General features: G+C 38.6%; 1 protein-coding gene across 1 annotated transcript in view; it reads right to left on the bottom strand.

Annotated features, from left to right (window-relative positions):
* The window catches only part of LOC114358350 (ryanodine receptor-like), a 43,952-nt gene extending 17,748 nt beyond the window's left edge, over positions 1–26,204 (bottom strand). Inside the window, exons 1-22 of the mRNA XM_028312284.1 lie at positions 26,200–26,204; positions 24,020–24,113; positions 23,784–23,912; positions 23,103–23,237; positions 21,752–21,931; positions 21,023–21,143; positions 20,276–20,386; positions 19,477–19,604; positions 18,517–18,647; positions 17,571–17,731; positions 16,620–16,821; positions 15,395–15,556; positions 14,296–14,452; positions 12,135–12,337; positions 11,304–11,507; positions 9,375–9,490; positions 6,171–6,270; positions 5,007–5,140; positions 3,882–3,981; positions 2,604–2,735; positions 1,886–2,026; positions 608–739 (exon numbers count right to left, since the gene is read on the bottom strand). Coding sequence (XP_028168085.1) covers positions 608–739; positions 1,886–2,026; positions 2,604–2,735; positions 3,882–3,981; positions 5,007–5,140; positions 6,171–6,270; positions 9,375–9,490; positions 11,304–11,507; positions 12,135–12,337; positions 14,296–14,452; positions 15,395–15,556; positions 16,620–16,821; positions 17,571–17,731; positions 18,517–18,647; positions 19,477–19,604; positions 20,276–20,386; positions 21,023–21,143; positions 21,752–21,931; positions 23,103–23,237; positions 23,784–23,912; positions 24,020–24,113; positions 26,200–26,204 — 2,978 coding nt within the window. The remainder of the gene's footprint in view (positions 1–607; positions 740–1,885; positions 2,027–2,603; positions 2,736–3,881; positions 3,982–5,006; positions 5,141–6,170; positions 6,271–9,374; positions 9,491–11,303; positions 11,508–12,134; positions 12,338–14,295; positions 14,453–15,394; positions 15,557–16,619; positions 16,822–17,570; positions 17,732–18,516; positions 18,648–19,476; positions 19,605–20,275; positions 20,387–21,022; positions 21,144–21,751; positions 21,932–23,102; positions 23,238–23,783; positions 23,913–24,019; positions 24,114–26,199) is intronic.
* Between the last annotated feature and the right edge of the window lie 934 nt (positions 26,205–27,138).

The raw sequence follows: 27,138 nt of genomic DNA, 5'->3' as shown, positions 1-27,138 counted from the left end.
TAAAGGTGCAAGTTCGTAGCTGACTCCGCACAGCAATAGCAGACGACGTCGCCGCGACACATTATTTTCTATTCTTAATTATATAAAATTCTATTAAATGGATTTTATTTCATAGAAATACGTATATAGAAGCCAGTATAGTGTCGTGACGATATGTCGCCTGCTGCTACTGTGTGCACCTAAACTTTTTATCAGTATGGAGGTTTTTTAACCGCCTCTGTGGTCTAGTGGTTAGACCACCTGCTTCAGACGCAGAGGTCCGAGGGTTCGATTCCCAGTGGGGGCAGATTTTTCTGTTCGGTTTGGTTGGTGGTAGGGCTTGTTCTAAGTCCGCCTGGCTAGCTACCACCATCTTACCTAAGTCTGTCGCCATAACAACAATGTTAACAGCATTGTTGTGTTCCGGCAGTTAGAGGTAAGATAGCCAGTTCCTCCGTGGTTGAGGATTCCGGGTGAAGCTCGCTTCAACCTTCGGCCTGATCGTCACTTACCATCAGGTGAGATACAGGCCAAGAGCTTCCTCGTTGTGGATAAAAAAAAAAGGTAAGAAGATATGAGGCAGGTATAAAAAAGGTGACAAAAGACGGAAAGATAATAAGTATCTCACCCCAACAGATCGATCAGTGATGGAGGCCTCTGCTCTTCCGTGTGCTCGGCTCCTTCGTCTAAAGACGCGTCGGCTTCTTCACCAGATGATGGGGATGATGTGCTTGGAGACTCGTGCGGTTTCACTTGTATTCTGTCAACGTAAGCGTAGCGTTAACGTAACGTTGGGAAAACAGTACTAAAGATAGCTGGTATTTTAATTCAAATTCTTGAAGCATTCAGGTTAGATCCTGATTTGATTACATTTTTCAAGAATTCTTCAAGAATACTATAATTATGCTTCAAAAATTCACAAACATTACTACTAGGTCTCACAGTGCGCGTGGACGCACAAGGTCACTCAAAACAATCACAGAGCTCTATTCAACGCTGTGCGTTCGATTTGCTGCTTCACTTAAGCAAGCATCGTTTGTGAATCGGGCGTTAGTCTCCACTGTAGAAGCACACCCTCTGTAGTTAACCAAACCAAACTCTGTAGTTAACCAAAGGCAAATGGAGGATTTGGCCTGCACTCCCCATGTTGTCCAGACTGCCAATATTTGTCGGCTTTTAACACATTCACAAAATTCAAGAAAAGATTCAACTAAACCTTTAGGCTGAGTTGCAAACTTACATTAATCGTAACTACGAGTATAAACATAACTGGTGTTTTGTATGGAGTTTCACAAACTTTTGACGTTTGTTATACATAAAGTAAGTTAAGTATAAGTATAGTATATCCCTTGTCCAGTGTCTACGAATACCTTACATCGTACATAATACATACTTAAATATAAAATCATTGTCATCACACTTCAATGACTGTAATAATATGTATACTTCCAGAATTCTTACTTAGAGTACCAAATACTTATCTTTGTGTTGAGCAGCTATTCTGGTTCGATCTATGAAGTCTCATATTACTACGACCGGTACCGATCTATTGTCGCTGTTTTCCTTAGGCCCAGAACAGACGGTGAAATGCAACTGCAACGAAACTGCAACTGCTAGTTACTTTTAAGTTGCATCTAAGTTACTGCCATAGCGTCCGTTGAGAGCCCACACATGACGCGACCAGTTTGAAACTTTCAGTTTCAGTTTCATTCATCAGAATCATCACAAAGTTGCAGTTTCGTTGCAGTTGCGTTTCACCGTCTGTTCTGGGCCTTACAGTTCGCCTCCGAGTCCTACATCAATTAGGTAGTGAGTGCAGTATCTTTTGGGGGGCGATATGTTTTACATCTTGTGGGCTTAGGATATTGTGTTTGCCCAGGTGTAAGCGAGTGTACCAAATACTCACTGGCCATTGTCCTCTTTAGTGATATCCAAACCGAAGGCCTGCACTTGCATCTGTCCAGTGTCATCGGCCGGCGGCAACGCTGGCAGGTGTCGTGATGGACCTGGATTATTCACAAAATTAAAATTAATATCCCACCAAATTCTTTCGGATTTTAGTTGAGACCACCGCTGGTGTTTCTTTTTCACTTTATTTTACAATAAGTGTAGATGTATGTTCAATAATGTGTTGACATGACTTGTTAAAAGCTAAAAACTGGAGAAACCGTGATCGAAGCTTAATGTATATTTTTAATGTTTGATAGGATATACTCGTACTCTATTTTCCTTTTCGAATAAAAGAGGGAATATGTAACGTCGCTAATCAAAAATTTAAGGGCTAAGTAGTAANAAAAAATTAATATAAAAGTAGCCGCCTGGCATGGAACGTGTTATGGGGGCTGAAAATATAGGAAATGACCCATTCTATACGCCAAATAATTTTGGCACACGATGCGCCAAACACCCTGTATAAGATGCTAAACAAAGTTTATGTGGTTTAAGCACTTCAAAAGGGATGATATTTTAACCGCAATTAAACTTTTAACAAAAGATTCATTTATGGTTTAAAGAAACTTATTACTAATATAATATGTTTANTTGTGGATAAAAAAAAAAGGTAAGAAGATATGAGGCAGGTATAAAAAAGGTGACAAAAGACGGAAAGATAATAAGTATCTCACCCCAACAGATCGATCAGTGATGGAGGCCTCTGCTCTTCCGTGTGCTCGGCTCCTTCGTCTAAAGACGCGTCGGCTTCTTCACCAGATGATGGGGATGATGTGCTTGGAGACTCGTGCGGTTTCACTTGTATTCTGTCAACGTAAGCGTAGCGTTAACGTAACGTTGGGAAAACAGTACTAAAGATAGCTGGTATTTTAATTCAAATTCTTGAAGCATTCAGGTTAGATCCTGATTTGATTACATTTTTCAAGAATTCTTCAAGAATACTATAATTATGCTTCAAAAATTCACAAACATTACTACTAGGTCTCACAGTGCGCGTGGACGCACAAGGTCACTCAAAACAATCACAGAGCTCTATTCAACGCTGTGCGTTCGATTTGCTGCTTCACTTAAGCAAGCATCGTTTGTGAATCGGGCGTTAGTCTCCACTGTAGAAGCACACCCTCTGTAGTTAACCAAACCAAACTCTGTAGTTAACCAAAGGCAAATGGAGGATTTGGCCTGCACTCCCCATGTTGTCCAGACTGCCAATATTTGTCGGCTTTTAACACATTCACAAAATTCAAGAAAAGATTCAACTAAACCTTTAGGCTGAGTTGCAAACTTACATTAATCGTAACTACGAGTATAAACATAACTGGTGTTTTGTATGGAGTTTCACAAACTTTTGACGTTTGTTATACATAAAGTAAGTTAAGTATAAGTATAGTATATCCCTTGTCCAGTGTCTACGAATACCTTACATCGTACATAATACATACTTAAATATAAAATCATTGTCATCACACTTCAATGACTGTAATAATATGTATACTTCCAGAATTCTTACTTAGAGTACCAAATACTTATCTTTGTGTTGAGCAGCTATTCTGGTTCGATCTATGAAGTCTCATATTACTACGACCGGTACCGATCTATTGTCGCTGTTTTCCTTAGGCCCAGAACAGACGGTGAAATGCAACTGCAACGAAACTGCAACTGCTAGTTACTTTTAAGTTGCATCTAAGTTACTGCCATAGCGTCCGTTGAGAGCCCACACATGACGCGACCAGTTTGAAACTTTCAGTTTCAGTTTCATTCATCAGAATCATCACAAAGTTGCAGTTTCGTTGCAGTTGCGTTTCACCGTCTGTTCTGGGCCTTACAGTTCGCCTCCGAGTCCTACATCAATTAGGTAGTGAGTGCAGTATCTTTTGGGGGGCGATATGTTTTACATCTTGTGGGCTTAGGATATTGTGTTTGCCCAGGTGTAAGCGAGTGTACCAAATACTCACTGGCCATTGTCCTCTTTAGTGATATCCAAACCGAAGGCCTGCACTTGCATCTGTCCAGTGTCATCGGCCGGCGGCAACGCTGGCAGGTGTCGTGATGGACCTGGATTATTCACAAAATTAAAATTAATATCCCACCAAATTCTTTCGGATTTTAGTTGAGACCACCGCTGGTGTTTCTTTTTCACTTTATTTTACAATAAGTGTAGATGTATGTTCAATAATGTGTTGACATGACTTGTTAAAAGCTAAAAACTGGAGAAACCGTGATCGAAGCTTAATGTATATTTTTAATGTTTGATAGGATATACTCGTACTCTATTTTCCTTTTCGAATAAAAGAGGGAATATGTAACGTCGCTAATCAAAAATTTAAGGGCTAAGTAGTAATCAAAAGTGAATTAAGTGAGCACAGAATGTTCTAAGGTTGAAGGTTTAAGGAATCAGACAAAAAACCTTAATTTTGACTCGAATTCCCACATTTATGTTGTTTGACCGATTAGGTCCTTATAAGTGATTCCTCTATGCCCATTTTTGTCTTGCTAGATAAATTATTGAACATTCAAATAATGTTATTTTTGTAGTAAGGGTTAACATAACAATATCACATTATAATATTGCGAGAAGAAAACATCGAAACACATAAATTACACATTGAAAAGATGTATAAAGATAAATATAGATCGTTTCATCCACAAAGACGCGCCGCACTACGCTAAATTAACAATGAGTGCACACTAGGGTGGTCCTTATTTTTCGNTTAAATCTCTTCGGCGAAAACAGGATAATTTAGATCGAACTTCACTTGGTAAGTTCGTTTGATCATTCAAATAGTGTTCAACATGCGTGTAAAGGTGCAAGTTCGTAGCTGACTCCGCACAGCAATAGCAGACGACGTCACCGCGACACATTATTTTCTATTCTTAATTCTATAAAATTCCATTAAATGGATGTTATTTCATAGAAATATGTATAGAAGCCAGTATAGTGTCGTGACGATATGTCGCCTGCTGCTACTGTGTGCAGTTGATTATGAACTTGCACCTAAACTTTTTATCAGTAAGGAGGTAAGAAGATATGAGGCAGGTATAAAAAAGGTGACAAAAGACGGAAAGCTGATAAGTTTCTCACCCCAACAGATCGATCAGTGATGGAGGCCTCTGCTCTTCCGTATGCTCGGCTCCTTCGTCCAAAGACGCGTCGGCTTCTTCACCAGATGATGGGGACGATGTGCTTGGAGACTCGTGCGGTTTCACTTGTATTCTGCAAACGTGGGTAGATTAGTTTTTTGGTAAAACGTTTAGGTTAGCTGGTATTTTGACGCTCTTTAATTAAAATTCAAGCATCATTATCATCAAAATTAGGGCATTTAGGCTGCGTTTCCACCAGATATGTGCGAGGATGCGTAGCGAGCAATGTGTTTGAAAAGAACCAATAGAATCGCTTATTTTAATTTCTGTGACGGGTCTGGGTGTTACTATGTATAATATGTATGTATTTAAAAAAAGTATATAAGTAGTATATCCGTTAAGCTAGCACCCATAACACAAGCATTAAGTTGCTTACTTTGGGGCTAGCTGGCGTTGTGTGAATTGTCCAAAGATTTATTTTTATTATTTTTTATCACAGTAAATGAAGCAGTTCTATTGGTTCTTTACAAACGCATATTCGCACATCTCTGGTGGAAACGCAGCCTTAGTCTCCACTGCAGAAGCATAATTGTTTCTACCAAAGGCAAATGAGAGATTTGGTATACACTCCCTACGCTGGCCAGAAGGGTTTGGGAAGCCTCATATTCTTAGTTGCCTTTTATTAAATTCAAGCATCTCAAACAAGAAAAAAGCAGTAAAGAGTCTTTAGATACTCTGTGGTACTTTTTTTGTAAATACATAGATCGTCAGGAGTCTTCATTTTTGTGGGCGGATCTTTTTTAACCTGGTTAAAAAGAGTCATTGGTTTTCAACCGTATCTTCACAGCATAAAGTTCAAATTGATGTGGGATCTATGGCTACCAGAGCCTGTTTAAAGGTTAAGATGTCTCGCAATCTTTGCCTGTTAGTAGTCAACTTGATGCACTCACAGGAGACCGCCCAGTCTCGATCAGGGGGTTACTCCGAAAAATGTTATCTGAAGTTTCGAATGATGCCATCCCTCTCACGCAAAGCGACATGCCAGCATGAGTGACGGGGACAGATAGACTCGAAACTACGTAAACTGCGTTTCGGAGTAGCTCTGCAGGTCTATCCATCGCATTTTTCTACTTACAAACTTATTTAGGGTAACAAATACTCACTGGCCATTGTCCTCTTTAGTGATATCCAAACCGAAGGCCTGCACTTGCATCTGTCCAGTGTCATCGGCCGGCGGCAACGCTGGTAGGTGTCGTGAAGGACCTGGATTATTCACAAAATTAGAATTAACATCCCAACAGATTCATTTATTATACGTTGACGACTAATTTACGAAGAAGTTCCAAACTACTATAGAACCTAATGAACCTTAATCCAAGCTTTAGATCTTAACGTTTGATAAACCTTATTTTATCTTAAGAGATTTTTTGTACCTATCCTTCAGAACAAAACAAGTATATAATAAGTAAAGTCGCTAATCCAAAATTGAGGGCTAAGTAAGTATACAACCTAAGTAATGGGACGTGAATTAAGTGAGCACACTTAATTTAAGTAAGTGAATTCAAATGTATCTATAAGTTTTATTAAGAGCGTTTACGCGAAGCGCGGCGTTTCAAGGGGCATCATTGGAAATGATTCGCGCGCGGCGTTTTTTAATAGTTTTCAAATGTTTATAGCAAAACAATAACAATGAATTAAATATCGTTTCAAAGTAAATATTTTAAAGAAGATGTTGTTTTATTATATTAAGCTATTTTTATGTTGAATAAAGGAAGAATATTGATGAAAAAATCACTTTGATTTTTGGGTATTTCACGTTCTTTTAATTTGTGATTTCTTATTGTAAAATGCTTAAATCTAAAAATTTTCTCAGATAACTATTTGCCCAAGGATCTATGCCATAGGATATAAATGTTTGTTAAATCGTTTTCACAGTATTTTTATAAAAATTTCAGCTTGTAAACTGACGCTAAAGTGGAAATTTACAAAACCTGTGTGGACTTATCATGATAGAATTCTTAAATACTAAACTAATCGCAATATTTTCTCAATTAACTATTTAGACGACGAAATTGCCTAACTATTTATGCCTATAACATATTTGTAGTATTACTGGTTAATGATTATAACGAGTTGAAAAAGTACTGTTTTTGCGCCAAACGGCGTAAACGCTCTTAAGTAATAAATTTATTCTATTCTTATTCTTACAGGATGTCCTAAAAATAATTCATGGTTTTGGTTCCAACATTATAAATTATTGAACATTCAAATAATGTTATTTTTGTAGTAAGCGTTAACATAAAAATATCACATTATAATATTGCAAGAAAACATCGAAACACGTAAATTACACATTGAAAAGATGTATAAAGATAAATATAGATCGTTTCATCCACAAAGACGCGCCCCACCACGCTAAATTTATCAATGAGTACAACGCACACTACAATAATGCCGCTCGGATCAAACTCCCCGCACCCCGCGCGACCGAGACCAAAAATTGGTGGGGCGCGTCCGAGTGGATGACACAATCTATAAATGTGTGTTACCTGCGTGTTATCATCCAAAAGCAGATTTTTGTTACAGAAGTTGTTACAAATTGTTTGTTATGATGTGACATCATGGTCATGTGTTACTTTGTGAACCTTGTCGAGTCCAATCAGTTGTAAAAAATTTGGAAAAATGTGTTATTTTGTTATTCAACCTGCGTTTGGCGGTTTAGTGTTCCTTGTAGATAGCGTTCGATCACTTTTTTATTTAAAACTAGCTGACCCGGCGAAATTTGTTCCGCCTTAATGGCAATAAATAAGCAGACTTTTTTTAAATTTCGAACGGGATAAAAAGTATCCTATGTCCTTCTCCTGGCTCTAAACTACCTCCCTGACAATTTTCAGCTAAATCGGTTCAGCCGTTCTTGAGTTATAAGCGAAGTAACTAACACGACTTTCTTTTATATATATATAGATTTATTTTATATACAGGGTGGCCAAAACAGTGAGGTCTAAAAGAAAAATTTAGATTCCTTACATCAAGGTGTACCTAAATCACCCCCATGTATGTAATACTGCTGCGTAAAACTCCGTCTGCTCGTTTGCCTCCTATCACATAAAAAAAAATACCGTTGTGCTTAGTTTAGGAGATAGAGTTAATTTTGTGATATTTTAAAATTTTGTGACGATATATGAGCCATAGCTCCTCTGTAGTTGAAGTTCACTTCCACCTTCAGCCTAATCATCAGTTTTCACCAGGTGTGATGAAGGGCAAGAGCTTCCTCGTTGAGAATAAAAACATGTTCTGTCCAGTTACTGCTCTAAATCTGTTCTACGTAATGTAAACTAGAGGATACCCAATATTAATTCACTCTAAGAAAGTCAAAAACATGTAACGGAATCTCCGACTTAACACTTTAGTGGACCGATTACAGGAAATAGTGGCCCATTACATGTTTTTTTGTATTATTATGAATGTTCAGGAAACGGCGCAGTTTTTAAAATGATTTTGGACCTATGGAAGTTCTTTTTTTTTCTTAAACTTTTAAGTTGAAAATTTGATAGTGTTCTGATAAAAGCATAATTTTAATGTTTCTAGCAAAACTTTAGTATCTTGAAACATAGATAGGAAGGTGATTATTTTTTTCAAACATCTGCATTAATAACAAATCTGTCTAAAAAAAGAAAAAATGTTTAAAGCCTACTAGGTCACAAAATTTTAAAATATCACAAAATTAACTCTATCTCCTAAACTAAGCAAAATTGTATAATATACATGGGGGTGATTTAGGTACACCTTGACGTAAGGAATCTAAATTTTTCTTTTAGACCTAACTGTTTTGGCCACCCTGTATACAGTTTTATAATTGTTTTTAAAACTATCATGAAAGACAGTCAATCTTTATGAAATGAAAATGTTTTTTTAGACCAATATTTGGCACTTATGAGGGACTATAGTGTACTACAAAAAATATGGGCTTGAGTACACTTGACTTAATCCCATCTGAAGGTAACGATGAGATCTAAAAAAATTGCTTTGAGAATACTTATTTAATCGAGTTTAACGCTCATACGAGAGCAGGGACGATTTATGAGAGATCGATGCCTTGCTGTAAGTGTAGGCAAACGTAAAATCGAATATCTTCATTGAAATCAGTGAGATTTCGATTTTAGTTTCAAAAATAGTTGAATGAATATTTGATTTTGCATTTTGAGCCCGATTTTTTCAATGTGACCATATTTTTAATTTTGACTTGAAAATTATTTTTATTTACAGTGTTAACCCTTTACTCCCCACTTCAAGTGATCGAACGCAAAGCCCGAATAGCCCAAAGAACTGCCCGAAGCTTCACACGAGTACCTGTGTTTGTGCCTTACTTTGTGCGAGCAATCTGTGCCTCAACTGACCGATTTTCTCCTCCTCAGTCGGTTCCGGAGGCGGCTCCTCCATTTGAGGACCTCGCATCAGACCCAGAAGAACGCCGAATATGTACCTGGAAGTTATAGAACGTAAGCTAAGAACTTGTCCAGGTGACGCGTTTTTACTCGCGTTTTGAAATTCGTGATCATTGAGATACTAAAAGTTCATAAATTCCGTCCGCACACGCCAAATGTGCGACATGGATAAAGTTTGGTCGCGGAGCACGTACAATTTTGTCCAATGACCCCAAGCTACCCATCCTTACCTATCGCTCGCGCGTAATTATATTGCTGTCGCGACTGTGTGTGTGCGACGGGCGCCCGCAGTGTGCCCGCAGTGAGTGTGCGAGCGCGACAGCAACATAATTACGCGCGTTTGTCAAAGTTAAAGTAAGATGGTGCAACCCAGCCTTAGTGACCAAAAAGTTGACAACACAACCTTATTCCAATTGTAACAAAGACGTGCTGCGAACTTTTTGCCTACTTTGCGTGTCACGAACGTTTTGACTTTACCACACAATCGTAGGATTCGAACGCGCGAGTAAAAACGCGTCAACTGGACATGGTCTAAAGGAAATAAATAAACGAATATCGATGAGCAGTGATTAAAATCAATGTGAGAATATTTAAACAAATGTGCATTGGTGCAAAATTATTTAAAAAGAAACAGGATTTTATGTGAGAAAAAACAGAGATATTGATTTACTTTTTAAGAGTCGTCAAACGAACCCCTATTTTGTAGATATAGCAGTTAGAACAAGTTAGTTAACTAAGGAAATTGACTTTTATTAATTACAAAGTAAAGAATTTTGCCTTTAAATAAAAATGAAATGGATTTACATCAAAAACAGTGTTTTTAAGAGAAGTTGGGTCTGGTAATACTTTTTAAAATAATTTAACTGTCTACTTGGAAGGTTTAGCTGGCGGCATAACGTTCACAATAAAAGCGACACATAGTAGCGAAACGCATAATATCCTTATTTCGGCGTCGAAAGGATTAATTAAATATATCGTATAACTATCAAATACATATAGACGCTTAATCTATCGATATTAAGACTATGAGAGAGAAAGACAGACAGAGAGGGTGTTTTAAGCTTAGGTAAAAACAAAAGCCGGTGCTGAAAGGACACTTATTTAAAAGTCAGAGATTAATACAGTTAGGTAGGTATCTACTTTTTGAACTAAACTAAGGAGGAGCTAGAAAGGACTAATATAAGATCTATTGGGACAGTATTGTAAGAAGGAGGGTAAGAAACTCTATTGTAAGTAGTTTTTTTATCTGCTTAAACTCAAAAACACGTCTAAAATAAAAAAACGACACATTTACTATCTATGTACAGACAGACAGACATTATTATATAAAGCATTTACCAATGGCTGTGCACCAATGTATCGCGTGAAATGCATAAAAATATAACCATAAGAAAATCTCTTCCACTCGATTAGGTTTCCTAAACCGGTATGAATAAGATTGAAATTGGCGTTTCTACTGAATTTACAATTATGATTTTTATTTGTACAGTAGTCAGCACATCAGGCTGAATTGTTTTGTAGCAAAATCACACTTATTGCAACTGTATAAGATGCTACAGTTTAGTTGATGTACCGTCATCTGTACAATGGAACGACCGAATTGTGTTGCAAAATATCACGTAATATAACGGCGCAGGTACACTACGCGGGAAATTGATTGAACAAAAGCGCGAACACGCACACCGAAGTATGGACGACGCACGGCGAAACAATGTTTACACAATCTGTCTCGATCACTTTCGCGCAGTGTACTTACGCCTTAAAATTAATTTTCGTTTTTTTTATCCTGGCCAGTTATTTTGTTATGTGAAATTAGTACTTTATTTTTTAAAACATAAGGTTTAAACTCACCTGACAACAACCAATCCACCATAGCCTAAGTAATAGAACAGATAGAAGAACATTTTGAAGAATCCCACGGCCAATTCCGCTGGAGGCATCTGCTGTAGATCTGCGATTTTCTGCTTTATGTTAGATGGCGATAAGGACGAGAATGCAGTGGAGATGCCGTCTTTGACGGATTGAAGACCTCGACGGAATGGGTCTTTGCCGGCTCTGTGGACAAAAATATGTTTTTATATAAATCTTGAAATCAAATCAAATCATTTTTATTTGCGAACATGGGTTTAATACAGTAGGTTACTTCCAAATTAGTATTCGGAATACAGAAATTAGTTTAGATATTAATTTTAAAACTTGTCAAGTCCGAGTTGAACTGGTACGCGAATGGTTCCGTACCATTATAGTATTAATACCTTAATTAAACTTTCATTCTATCTATCATGCACTTCGATTTCGAACGAAAACGCAAAATTTTCGTTCGAAATCGAAATTGAAAATTCACATGACGTCACAACGTGCTACACATTTAAACACGTAGTAACTTCACCGAGCCCCATTTCGAACTTTGGCGCAGTTAATTTTCACTGATTTGTTAAGGGTGGATTCGACCAAACGAGAGTAAATATTAATCTCAGAATAAATCGTCAGTTTTGACATATTTCCCCATACTGAAACTGTCAATGTCAATACCAGGAGTTATGCTCGGATAAAAGTTTGGTGAACCGGGCCTAAAGCGAAAAACTCATGTTCGGGTATTTTTTGATAAGCTAACTGAAATAATATATTTTTACCCAGAGATAATCCCTACCCTAGTATGCAAATATAAACATAAAAACTGACCTTTCATCATCATCATCGCCCATGTACATGTAACTAGCCTCCCTATTCTTCGGTCCGCCAGCCGATTCTTCACAAGCGGCCATCAGACTTGACGCGTGCGTCATTTCAAAGATGGCATCCTCGCAAAAGTTGACGAACGCTTCTAACTTCTCTTTGTCGCCGCCCTCTGTTACTATGCTGTAGAAGAACGCGCGTTTGGATTCCTAAGGGAGAAGAAAGAAGGAAATAAATTAGAGAACAGGTGATAAATAGTCAAGTGCGAGTCGGTCTAAAATGGGTGTTCCGTGTACTCGTTTGTCTCACTAAATCTATTTTCTTCCAGAAGTTTCAAAAAGGTCACTGACTGACTCATTCATCGCGAAATCTCAAAAACTACAAGTGCTAGGAGTCTCAAATTTTGCATGAGGGTTCCTTTTAGATAGGTGTCACTGAGATGGGATTGTGCAAAATTCGGGAATTATCCGTTACGTATGCTAAGACCTTAACATAGTATGACATGATGGAGCATACAAATCTGAAGCACATTTAAAGTCTCGTTGACGTTTGACATCTCAAATCACCTTCCCGTGTCGCTCCCATACCTCAGGCACTGACTGAGTTAACACTAGAACTATAATTCACACTTTCTATAATCTGGTCGCTGAGCACGTAGTATTTTGTCCATTGACCCCAAGCTACCCATCCTTATCGCTCGCGCGTAATTATATTGCTGTCGCGACTGTGCGACGGGCGGCCGCAGCGAGTGTGCGAGCGCAACAGCAACATTACATTACGCGCGAGCGATAAGGATGGGTAGCTTGGGGTCATTAGACAAAATTCTACGTGCTCAGAGACCGGGCTTTACCGCCTCCTTTAAAAAGGTACTTATAACAAGACTAAGTTTTAATTATTTGACAATTTTACCTATTGAAATTGATATTATAAATTATCTGTATTGTATAACTTGTTGGCGCGTTGGACTTTCTGTGAGCCTTCAAGCAGATTATAAATAAATATTATAGATAAATAAATAACCTTAATCTGCGGCTTCTCCCACTGCTCGATGTTCGACTCCTTGATTTCGAAGTAGACCCGTTCTATGCGCTTCGACCCGCCCATAATCTCGATGCGGCCGAGGAACGGCTCGAAGTAGTTTAGGACGGAACCAGCCGTCTCTAGGAAACGGGCTAGCCTGTGGGAGAAGAAAGAGAGAANGGCCATCAAACTGGACGCGTGCGTCATTTCAAAGATGGCGTCCTCGCAGAAGTTGACGAACGCTTCTAACTTCTCTTTGTCGCCACCTTCTGTCACTATGCTGTAGAAGAACGCGCGTTTGGATTCCTGGGAAGATAAAGAAGAAAATAAATTAGAGAATAGGTGATAAATAGTCAAGTGCGAGTCGGTCTAAAATGGTGTTCCGTATACTCGTCAGTCTCACTAAATCTATTTTCTTCAAGTTTCAAAAAGGTCACTGTCTGACTCGCTCGTCACGAAATCTCAGAAACTACAAGTGCTAGGAGTCTCCTTTGCATGGGGGTTCCTTTTAGAACGTAGGTGCTCACTAAAATGGGATTTTGCAAAATTTAACACCTAATGGGGTAAAACGGGGTCTACTAACGGGGGTAAAATATAAATCATTGTTCTTCCTCAAAAAAACAGTTTCGAAAGAAAAAAAAACGTTTTTACCTTTCAATTTCATTGGATTACATGATTCTAGGGATATACTCATCGATTTGTATTTTATTATTGGATTAAATATTGAAATGAAATTTTGACAAAAATAATGGAAGAAGAGACTGACTCCTGTCATACACACAGAAGTCAGAGGCTTTAGTCTCGCTGACGTTTGACATCTTAAAAACACCCTCCCGTGTCGCTCCCATACCTCAGGCACTGACTGAGTTAACACTAGACCTATAATTCACACTTTCTATAATCTGGTCGCTGAGCACGTAGAATTTTGTCTAATGACCCCAAGCTACCCATCCTTATCGCTCGCGCGTAATTATATTGCTGTCGCGACTGTGCGACGGGCGGCCGCAGTGAGTGTGCGAGCGCGACAGCAACATAATTATACGCGAGCGATAAGGATGGGTAGCTTGGGGTCATTAGACAAAATTCTACGTCCTCAGAGACCAGGCTTTAACGCCTCCTTTAAAAAGGTGCTTACAACAAGACTAACCTTAATCTGCGGCTTCTCCCACTGCTCGATATTGGACTCTTTGATTTCGAAGTAGACCCGCTCGATGCGCTTGGACCCGCCCATGATTTCGATGCGGCCGAGGAACGGCTCGAAGTAGTTTAGGACCGAACCAGCCGTCTCTAGGAAACGGGCTAGCCTGTGGGAGAAGAAAGAGAGATCATTTATTACAAACTAGCTTTCCGCCCGCGTGAAATTTTGTCTGTCACAGAAAAACTTTACGGCGCGCGTCCCTGTTTCAAAAACCGAGATAAAATCTATCCTATGTGCTTTTCTGGGACTGAAACTATCTCTATGCCATCATCAAAATCAGTTCAGTGGTTTAGGCGTGAAAGCGACACAGACAGACAGAGTTACTTTCGCATTTATAATACTAGTAGGGATAAGAAATTAAATTTTGATGACGATAAAAAACGACAATTAGATTAAGTCATGGCACACACATAAATGGGTAGTTAACTAATAATAATTCCCCTAAAAGATACACATCAATTAACTCTAAACTAATATTTTTAGTTGCGTTAGTTTTTTTAGTGGTTGGGTTTTGGCCAAGTTTATATTAGGAGAAGTTTTAAAGTGGCAACCCGGATCGGAAGAATCAGTTAAAGTAGAACTTATGACCGTCAAATAAATAAAAAAAGGTAGCCGTAAGGGCACTTTACATATCTCCTCATCTATTGGGCTCTACCAGCGCTTTGAAACAAACATATGTGTATGAGCCCTTGACTGGTCCATACATTAAACTGATGTATCTTGGGTGATCTTGATAATAACAACACTCGAAGACTTGAAATACTAGATTTACTGTTTCGACTTGATACAATGATGTAATGTGTGTGCACACTAATAAAGGCAGCAGTAAACTAATCGTAGATTTAACAAAATAAATAATGTTAACTAGCAAAGCGTAAATAACATTTGGTTTTATGCTTGCTTGCAATAAACTGTACTTTGTACAATATGAGAAGTGCTGAGAAGATACGCCGGAACAAACTCAGTCACCACTAGTTGCCAGTTATTTTTATTTATTTATATTAGAAAGACCAGGGTTTGAATTATGAAAAAAATTATCGATACCCACCTAGGTTCATTCGGCATGTGTTCAGACAAGTTTGTTAACAACACAGCGAGGTTGAAGCCGATCTCCTTGGCGGGCTCGTGGAAGCGGTCGCAGAAGCCGATGTAGTCCAGCTTCCCGTCGTGGTTGGTCTCGCAGCAGGCTAGAAGGAATTCTATCTCTTCGCTGGAAAGGTAGGCTTGGTTAGAAAGTTTGTAGTGATTTAGGATTCGGCCACACTGTTAACTATCCATTTCCGTTTTTGCTCTCGCTCTCATCAAATGGTGATTCTTTGCGATAGAACGAGACGACATGACCGGCAATGGATAGTTAATTCTATGTATAATAAGTATGTATTTACAAAAAAAAAAGTATTTAAGTATGTTTATATCCGTTGTCTAGTACCCATAGCACAAGCTTTGCTTAGTTTGGGACTAGAAGCGCAGTGTAAAATGTCTAAGGATATTTATTATTTATTTAATTAATACTGTTGCCGATGGTACGGTCAACAGCACGTCAACGTAAACACTGTGGTATCTTACGTAGTTGCGATAGGGGCGACTTTGCATCGAAAATGTATAGCTTGATGTGCTGTCGACTGTACATCGATATGTCTGCTTAGGGCTCTTTCTCACAGAGACATCGTTTTTTGCAGGATTCCGTTTAGTAGAACTTCCCGTTTGTAGTGTAACCAATCCTTTCGAATTTGGGATTCACAAAAAACCAATCCGTTCGAACTTGGAAATCAGATTTCAAATAAAGACTTGGGACACGACAGTCCACTTTGTCGTGCGTAAGGGCCCTTAGATAGTTCTGTCTGCCAGCAATAGTGATTCAAGGCCTCTTAAATACATCGAACTCGGGGGAAGGTAACCATTCTTGAATTTTAAGTTGAGAACCAATAAATTTTTTGAGCTTCGTTTAGGAGAGAGACATGGGTACACTGATTTGGTACAACTCATTTCATAGAGCCAGGTGTGTTGAATCACTTCTTCAAATTGTTATTTTCTATTTACTTTACTTACTGCTTAGCGCTGAGCTGTGACAAAAAGCCAGAACTAATGTTTTTTAATCAAAAGGAATCAATACCAGAACCAGGAATAACTGAGTTGTTGCAAGAACATTTCCTTTGAGTTTTTTTTTTGTTGAGCGGCTATTCTAGTTCTATAAAGTCCTAGTAACACTGCGACCGGTATCGATCTATTTTGCTTTGACTGTATCACAAGGTTAAATATCTCAACAAACTCACGGCGTATAACTCTTTTGCTGTTCCATCTTCTCCTTAAAGTCCTTAGGCAGGACCCATCCATCGTTATTGGCGTCAATCTCCTGGAAACTGGCACTAGACGTCAGGTCTTTCAGCTTCAAGAACATGTCGAAGTATTTCAGGATCAGCTCCACGTTTGAAGCAGACTCTACTAGGGTGTCCACCATTTGTTTTCCGATGGTACCTGCGGATGGGTTAGGATGGGTTATATTTTTATACATATCAAGCTAAACAAAGTGGCTTTTTATACAGGGTGGAAACGATGATCTCAATCGGTTATTTCTAAACTATAAAAGATATAAAAAAACTAGTTACTGGTCTTGAAAGTGCTTTCAAATGTCATCAATAATAGGTTACAGAATAAACTGGATCTATCCGATTTTTTTTTATCCACAACGACACAACGAGGAAGCTATTAGCCTGTATCTCACCTGATGGTAAGTGACGATCAGGCCGAAGGTTTCAATTCAACGTTTCCACTTTTCCAGCTTTTCAATATCTTGTATAATTTAGAAATAATCGAGTGAGACCACTTGTCGTTTTCACCCTGTATAGTTGCAATAGGTGCCATTTAGCAACAGAAATGCGAAGCGTCATGCGCTGATGACAGATGACTGTTTTATTTATTAATCAATTTAGGGACTGGAATTCGCTGCCTGCTGATATCTTTCCCGAACTTTGGGCCTCTTCAAGGCGAGAGTGAATAAGCTCTTACAAGGCAGGTACCTATGCACTACCTAACATTAGTTGTGATTATGGTCAAATATCTGAACTGTTTAGGACAGATTTTTCAATCGTCAGATTTTTACCTGGAGAATACACTTGTGATTTTGACACATTTCCCATACTGAAACTGTCAATAGTGTCAATGTGCCAAACCTAATCTTCAGTTAAAAGTTCAAAAATCAGCAATTACAAAATCTATTTACTAACCGTTGACGACGTTTCCTTCCAGCATAGACAGCATCATGGTGATCATGTCCTTCTGCAGGTTAAGCAGTTCCTTCAGCAGGTCCACTTGTGAGGAGTGCTTGGACAGCTTGTCCTGCATGTGGGAGAAGAGAAAGAGGAAACCGCCTACCGCGTCCCACAATCTGGTGAAGAATTATGTGAAGTTAAAGTCTTAACACAGAAGCAAGTTCAAATTTTTGTATTGTTTTGGATCTTAAATTAAGGGAAAAGGATTAAAAAATATGGTGGGAATTATATTCCCACTAAGTCATTAATGGTTAATTGGTTTATCGATATGTTTAGTTAATCCTTTATAAGGCCAAGGCTGGGTTGCACCATCTTACTTTAACTTAAAAATCTGTCTAATTCCATACAAAAACACCGGTTATCGTTATATCGTTATAACGCTTAAAGTAAGATAGTGAAACTCAGCCTAAGTGAACTGTTTATTTACTGAGACATGTTTTACGGTCAATAGGCTTGATGACAAAATTTCAATTATTTGTCCGTCAGACAGATAATTAGAAAATATTAGACTTATATTTTTTATTTTCTTTCATAATTCAATAATAACAGTCCTACATCGAATTGAAATGGCGCGATACGTCACGCTTGAGTAGAATTTTTACTCAAAAGTGACGTCACGCGACATTTCAACTCAATATAATACTGTAATTATTGGATTATGGAAAAAAATAAAAAATATGAGTCTAATATTTTCTAATTATCTGTCTGACGGACTAAATAGAATTTCGATTTAATTACCCAGTCATCATCCCTATTCAGACAGTTTTATGGCAGTTTGTACAGCGCCCCTAACGGTTACTTTATTCTATTAGCGTAATTTTCAAGAACTAAAGATGCTTAACTGCCTCTGAACATGCGCTTAACGCGTTGTTTGTTTTCCTTATAAATAATAGTATCGTACCTGGAATGTGCCAAAGCCTGTTGATTCTGGGTACACGGTCCCTGGATGACTTCAGTGAGCGTGTTGAATACTTGAGAAGCGACGCCTATCGCCTTGAAAAAGTTGGCTTTGCCCGCTGGGTCTATGAGTTCCTGATGAAAAAGTCAATGGTTATTTTGAGACTATAAAATAGATAAACAATAAAAAAGTCAACATGACATAAGTTGCATAAGTGAGTATACAGGGTGTGCAAAAATTAAAGGGTAATTAAAACTGTAGATACTCGTAGGTCTTGTAGTAAGTAAACTTATTGCAAATAAAAAATAAATTATAATTGGATTTGGAAGTCCTGAAATCTTTTTTTTCATTCTTTCCTTTCCTGAAATGTCATAGGTGGGTCAAAGAAAAAAATTCAAAAATAACTTTGTGTCCTCGTTTATTGAAGGTTTGAAACAACATTCAAGTAAGACACAATTTGTTGATGGTAATACAATTACAGCGTAGTTCGTTTAGTACGTCTTCACATAATAGCAACCATTGTAATGAGGGCTATCGTTTTAGCGCTCACCAGTTAGCGCCACTGTAGAGTAAGGTCCTGTCACTTGCTAGTAGCGAAGACAGTGGCACCAACTGGTGAGCGCTAAAGTGGTAGGAGGACTATCGCATTTGCACTCATCAAGATGGCGCCACTGTAGAGTATGGTCCTGTCAATCGCCAGGGGTGCCAACTGTTAAGTATAAAAACGATAGCCCTCATTGGACTAAGTCAGGGGCTTACATCATTGTAACAATGGTGTAACAAAGGCCTCCTCCAAGGATTTCCATATCGACTGATCCTGCGCTGCCCGCATCCAGGTTCTCCCCACGACCTTCACCAGATCGTCGGTCCACCTAGCGGGGAGCCTTCTCAGGCTACGTCTTCCGTGGTCGCCAGTATAACAATTAAAATAAGTTACACGAAAAGCAAGAAAATAAAAATTACCTTGCTAGAATAATGCCAGTAGAAGTCCATAATAGACTCCTGCAGCCTTAGCAGGTAGTCCACGGTGCAGATGACCACGTTGACCGTGGTGGTGTTGCCGGCTTGCGTTCTGAGGTAGTTCTGCCATTCTGTCAAATAAAACAGAATAAGCAAAGGTTCCATTCTAGGGGGTAGACCTCAGCCCAACTGTAGGGAGTTTTAGGTTTTACTTAGGGCTGATTTCCCAATCGTCAGATATATTTTACCTGAAGAATAAACTTATCATTTTGACATATTTCCCATACTGAAACTGTCCATGAGCCAAATTTATTCTTCAGTTAAGAGTTATACGACGATTGACCATGCGGGCATAGAAAGTTTCGTAGTCCGAAGTTATCATATTGCCCCAAGGCATCTGAAAAGGCTCACATGTTACATTTCCTTTTCACTATGGGAACGTCTCTGTAGTCATACAAAAAATGGTACTGACTTCGATTTCCAGGTTTTGTGTAGTAATTATTCGAATATTCTTTGTTTCGTTAGGATATTGTTTACAAAGAAATATCGGCTTCAGCAGTCAGCAGAAGGCACATTATGCCGCCAGTTTAGCTGCATATAATGTAGCTATGGTTAAAAATCTCAGGGGCTGAGGATTCCGGGAAAAGTTCGCTTTCAGTTTCGGCCTGATCATCATTTTCTATCAGATGAGATATAGGCCTAGAGATTCTCTGTTGTGGGTAAAAAAATGAAGCTATGGCGGATCGAGAAGTCTGATAATAGGAGAAGAAAGTAATTATGGCAATGTCACGCAGGTTCTTACCCAAGTTGTGTCCTTCACAGGTCAGCTGTATAAACCGGAACAGTGCGCACGTAAATTCTGCATCGTGCATGTTTTTCTCTCCCGCTGCTCCTTCTAGTCCCACGCCCAGGCCTGGGAATGATTAAGAATGTTGGGAATATTGGAATTGAAAGAACAAAATAGAATGAATTGGCTTGTGAGAATGAAATAAGCTATAGACAATGTGACATTCGTTTTTGATTCTACACCGTGATAGCTTCGCTATGTTCAAATATAGCGTTCAAAAGGTAATGAGGGCTATCGTTTTTATACTTAACGGTTGGCACCCCTGGCGATTGACAGGACCTTACTCTACAGTGGCGCCATCTTGATGAGTGCAAATGCGATAGTCCTCCTACCACTTTCGCGCTCACCAGTTGGTGCCACTGTCTTCGCTACTAGCAAGTGACAGGACCTTACTCTACAGTGCAAGTGGCGCTAACTGGTGAGCGCTAAAACGATAGCCCTCATTGTTGTATTGTATGTTGCTAAGAAAAGTCGCCGGGCCTACGCAAGAATTCGTGTTGTGTACATTGCTCCGGCGCTGACCAACAAATAATTCTTGTTCGTAGCTACGAAACTACGAAATTCATATCTTTCCAGCGACAGACAGGGTGAAATTTAGCGTGTACCAGAAGCCTAACATGTCGTTGTAGTATTGACAATAATCAATTTATAAATTCGTTGTAATTAATCAATTTATTAATTCGATTGATATTCGAGTCTCACCTTCAGCTTTGGTGTTCCTCTCGAAGGCATCCAGGTCGAGCACTGAGCAGGAGTTCATGAGACCAGCGATGGACGTGAAGAAGCCGACGTCCTTTTTGTCCTTGAGATGGTTCAACATGCCCTGCGAATATAAATGTAGAAGTCAGACCTGTATCGGTCTAAAATATGAAACATATATTTAATTTGAAAGAAAGAAAGAAAGAAAAAATATTTATTTGACTACTAATAAAAAAAAATACAAAAACAATGAAGAGAAAAGAGGAAAAAAAATGTTGCGAGGTCAAAGAGGTCACCAACTCAGTATCTATCATCTTGACAGTTGACATTTTACTGCCACGTGTCAAGACACTGGTTTTCAGTGGGTACCTTGTACGCAGGAGCAAAAAGAATGCAATAAAATAAATTCATATTAATTAAAATTCACATTAAAATTACAATATCAATAAAATTAACGAAAAACAATACAATTACTAATTTCAAATAAACATGTCAAAAAAAATTCGAGTAGGTATTTGAGTTTTACAGTAGAGTCAGCGTCAAATAGTTAGTGACACCCAAAGTGGTCATAAAGTTGACAATTCCAGTTGTAACAAAACGGTTTTGAGAACTTCTTTTGCTACTTTTGGTGTCACGAACCATTTCAAACATTAGTGAAGAATGGTAGGGCGCGTCTTCGTGGATGACACGATCTATAAATTATGGAACAAACTATCTTGATTTTTTTCTCACCATCTGAATGTCAATGTTGCCTCCTCTCAGAATAGAGATGCCAAGTTCCAACGTCTTCATGACCATCTCACTTGGCACGCCTTTGGAAGCGGAGATGTGTAGGAGAACCATCTCCGCCACGCCTCTGTCCGCTAGCCTGGCTTGGTGGAACAGTAGCTTCTGTTTTTCCATTTCTTGCTCCTGTAAGTTGAATTTCTATTAGAATATGTCAGCCCATTCTTGGACATAAAAAGGTTTATGAATTTCAGGATTTCATTCATCATGCTAAGTGGTATTGAGTTTATTTCGTTCAATTTGAACTTTTAATCTTTTTAATACTTAGGCCCGATTCGACCAAACTTTTATCCGAAAATAACTCCTGGTATAACTGGCACTGACAGTTTCAGTATGGTATGGTTTCAGTATTCATTACTCTTGTTTGGTCTAATCCACCCTTCGACCAAACAAGAGTAAATATTAATCTCAGAATAAATCATCAGTTTTTTTTATGCATTTGTTTCTCGATATTTTGACATATTTCTGATACTGAAACTGTCAATGTGCCAGTTACACTAAGAGTTTTCTCGGACAAAAGTGTAGTCGAATCGGGCCTTAATCGATTAAATAATTCAGATTCATTTTTCGACTTTAGCACAAGGCACATGTTCAAAATATTTATAAATAATAAATTCGGTTCACTACTCAAGACGACTGAGTTACGAAGACTTAGGCTAAACATGTCAAATAAGTAAAACAGGGAAGCGTTATACCTCAATAGTTACATACCATAAAAGTTTCCATAGTTTTCTGCATGTAAACATAAGTTTTTGGTTAGTTATCAAAGTGTCCAAGAAAAAGATATAAAGGTTTAATAGGATAAAAGCCACTATTGAGCAATTGCTACTTAGTAGCATGGGTGTCGAAACAACAGCATGCTCATTTCGAGTTGTTCGAGCACGCAGCATGCTATAGATGGGATCGAAGCGTCCCAGTTAAGACATTGTCAGGTGGGCGCCACTATCAATGCTGGATTAATAGCAGAGTAAATACAAATAAATGAGTACCTAGGTAATTTTCATAGAAACGCACCGAGCGCGGTTAGTATGTGAGCGCGCCAATACATTGTTGCGCCGACAACTACTAAAAAATACTCCTTTGTATTTACTCTGTTAATAGTTCCGATTTTATTGACACGTTGGACAACCATAATTGTAACGTACAATGCTGGGTTGTTAGTTTTTATTTTTGCCACTTGACGATTCAAAATATTTGGACTGTAATAAGCATGACTTTGATGAGCATGTGTAACTGTACTATAAATAATGTTATTTCATCTCAAAGTTACCTGTCAGATAGATTATCAACAACTCACGTGTATACTGGCGCGGCCTTCTTCCTCGCCCTCGGCCTCGCCGCCACCTTCTTCTTCCTCACCGCCGCCTTCTTCCTCTTCTTCTCCACACGATTTGGCGATTATATTCGCATACGACATGTAGAGGAGATCCTCCTGTAAAATTGATAACGTTATAAATACGAGTGTTCAATATTAAATCATTGTTTGGTGAGGTGACTAAAACTTGAACATTATCATAATTTAGCTTATGATATTAGAATTTTCAATCAAAAATAGTCTGATTCATTGGTCCTTCGATTCGGATACGATTCAGTGGCTCATGTCTGCAATTTTTTTTGGGATATAGAACACAGACATTGGATGAGTAACCTATGCGCAAAACTTACAATTTTTAAGTTCTTTATTATTGTCTTAAGACTGAACTTTTTGAAGCCACGACATCCCCATGGTGAAGGGGTCGGACTGGCCAACTCGGCTTTCAAGGAACGCGGGTTTAAACCTTACTGACACTCGACTATTGTCGTGAGCCCACTCGTGACACAAGCATTTAGCTTACGGGACTAACGGGACTATTAGTAATTTGTGCAAAAACCATTTGCTAATATTCCTTTTAAAAATCTCCATGAAGTATATCAGGATTAGAGTTCAGATTCACCTTTTACGTCATCCAAGAGTAGTTTGAATCTTATTGTTAGGTACCTGTAAGGCGCCAGACCGTTCCGTCATGGCTCCCCTGCAGAATGTGGTAACCAGCTGAGTGAGAGGGTCAGGCTTGCCTTCCTCTTCTACCACGTCGCTTTTCTTCAACTCCGCGTCTTCGAATGATTGCTGAAAGTAAATATTAAGATGTACAAATATGTAGAGCTTCTATTTGTTAATCTAATTTAGAAGCACAATTCCACAGCTTGGGATAGATCTGGAATAATCATACTTACTGTGAGATCCTCGATCATAACTTCTTGACCAACATTTTCTTCTTCTAACCAAAGCTCGTAGTACGTTCTGGCAAAGATGTTACACGCTCTATGCCTGTAATATAAAATGTAAATATTTAATTTAAATATGTACCATCGGCAACAGTGTTAACTATCCATTGCCTGACATGTCATCTCGTTCTATCGCAAGGAATCACCATTTGATGAGAGCGAGAGCAAAAACGGAAATGGATAGTTAACAGTGTGGCCGTGTGTACGCACGAAAAAATATGATGTTCTTTTTTGTTTATAATGATGATGATTTAAGCTTAAGCTCATCATCATTCATCATCATCAGCATCTCAGCCATAGTACGTCCACTGCTGACCATAGGCATCCCTCAATGCTTTCCATGTAGCCCGGTTGGTAGCGGCCTGCGTCCAGCGCCTTCCTGCTACCTTAACGATGTCCTCGATCCACCTTGTGGGTGGACGTCTCACGCTTTGTTTTCCAGTACGCGGCTTCCACTCCAGTGGGCTGAGTGTGAATTTTGTGAGCGCGTTTAAAAAATGTACAAAAATTTTAGTTTTTGAAAGTTTCCCGCTAGGAGCGCTGTACAATCCGTCATACATTTAATGTCATTTTTTGACGCGCTCACTAGTGAGAGCCGAGCGTTTGAAAAAAACTCACACTAGGCCCTCGGAACCTTGCTGCCCCATCGGCTGTCAATCATCATTATCATTTTGTTAAATACATAATAACATCGAAAAATCACACATTTCATGCACCACAAACGCCATACATACCGACTTATCTTATAAAGGTGTATAGATCTGAGACAAGCCATGGCTGCGCGCTTCCTTGCCGCGCATAGCACTCTCTTCCAGTTATTCGATCTTTGTTTAGGCTTAGTAGCCTGGATAGTCCAAAGCAGCATGCACAAACACGTCAAACAATATTTCAGACAATATTAGTTACAATTAGATAGTTTAACACTTTTAGAAAATAAAACAAACTGCTAAACATGACGCTGTATAATGATGGCCTTAGTAAAATAGTAAAGGTCACTTATGTGCGACCAACCTCCTTGGCCGCTAGCCTGGCTGGCGAGAAACTTCTTTTTCTTTTTTGTGTATTTTACGACTGTCACTTTTTTCTCTTCTCTTGACTTTTCTACTGAACTAAGCAATATTATTATGTAATGTGATTTTTATTTTACAATATAACTAGTTCATTTTTACACCACAAAGCCTTTCAATCATTAAGCTTCAGCATTCAGCATTTCGTTCAATGCTTCAATTTCCCGCCAAAAAGTCCATAATTTTAAGGGCAAATTTTGACACTGGCAACCTTTAACTGTCTCATTCGTTTGAGTTGAAAATGAGAGAGATAAATAACAAAACCTATGTAGTCCTATGAAGTAGTTTTTATTTTCAAGCGATAAGACATGGACTCATATGCGACTCTATTGAAGAGGCAGATATTTAAGGCAGATACATACAATTTGTTGCAAAAGAGTTAGTGGGAAACTACAATAACTAATGACAGGCAAATATTATTTAATAAATTCAAACTCGACCTTGAAATCGACAGTTAGATACTCAGATATGTTTGAACGAAGTTCAAAATGGTATTTCAAGCATAGTTTCAGGGTTTTCNTCGTCTGATTCATCCACGAAATCCACGAGCAACTAGTCGTGCCTTTTTAGTTCCATCTGATTTTGTCTTAAATATCCACTTTGTGTATATGGCTTTCTTTCCATGTGGTAACTCTGTCTCTGACCACGTTTGTAGACTTTCTAATGATTTTATTTCACTTTCTATTGCAGTTTTCCATTCTGTACCCTGTNTCCACATATAACACTGCATCACTTTTGTCTTGAAAATCGATTGCAAGTCCCCTCACAAATAATAGCTCGCTCACAGTCATAGCGGCGGCGACATACTCTGCTTCCGCAGTTGAAAGGGCGACAGCTTGCTGTTTCCTGGATGACCATGATATAGGATTTCCTCTGTGATAAATGACCATGCCACTGACACTTTTTCTGTCAGATTTATTACTGGCCCAGTCTGCATCTGAAAAGGNTACACAGACACATCTTGTTCGTACATAGCCGGAAGAGGGAAGAACGTTCTCCCGGAAACAGTTAACTTTTTAATATTTAATACACTTCCAAAGATAATATAATCCTAACACCCACAGCATTTTTACAGAGGCATTGACCACAAAATGGAAGATTTTAAATGCTATTTAAAAGTTTTTGTTAAACGTATCGATAACATTTAATACTTAGTGTTTGGGTTTTTTGTTGAGTTCGAATACTCGCACAGTACCTACCTACCTACCTATAATCATTTAATAAATTAATTGACCAAAACACGAATTAAATTGATTGTGGTAAAGAATTTTTTGTAGTTTTTCTGCAAACCTGACCGCTAGGGTTTGATTGAAACATGAATCAAGAAAGTTTCAACCAGGTGCACCTAAAATGAAACAAAGCTTAAGTAGATACTTGTATTTTTTTAAGATGTTGATTGCCTATAGCAAGAAACCTTTTAGCCAAATGACGTCCACTGCTGGACAAAGGCCTCCCCCAAGGATTTCCATAACGACCGGTCTTGCACTGCCCGCATCCAGGCTCTTCGCGCTACCTTCACCAGATCGTCGATCCACCTAGTGAAAAGCCTGCCCACCAGCTACGTCTTCCTGTTTTATTTATCAGTATGATGGATGACTACAATTTCTGGAAATTAGGGAATAAAATAACGCAAAATGTGATCTCGCATCGCATCATAAGTGCTTTAGAAGTTTTAAAATGTCTGTTCTTTTCAAAATAAAATCAAAAGCTCCGTAGCAAGAGCATGCCCTCTCTATTACTAGAGGCAAATGGAATTAGAATTTTCCTTTTATGACATCCACAGAAAGATAAAAAGTATTTTTAAATTACTTGCGTGTGACAGCCCTGGGAAGACGCCATTAATGACAGCTCGAGTTGTAGGCTGCGACTGCGGTGTGCTGCGTCACCGTAGCGGACGAACTAGTCGCGCGCCCTGGCTTCACTTTAGTGTGGTAGACTCATTGATAGTTTACTATCAAAGTAGTGGTATCGATGATGTCTTCGAAAAATGACGTTTTTTGT

This window comes from Ostrinia furnacalis, unplaced genomic scaffold (assembly GCF_004193835.3).
Source record: "Ostrinia furnacalis isolate ACB-3 unplaced genomic scaffold, ASM419383v2 OfSCF3884, whole genome shotgun sequence".
NCBI classification, from domain to species: Eukaryota; Metazoa; Arthropoda; class Insecta; order Lepidoptera; family Crambidae; genus Ostrinia; species Ostrinia furnacalis.
Note: the sequence above shows the minus strand (reverse complement) of the source record. Positions and strands in the feature narration are given on the sequence as shown.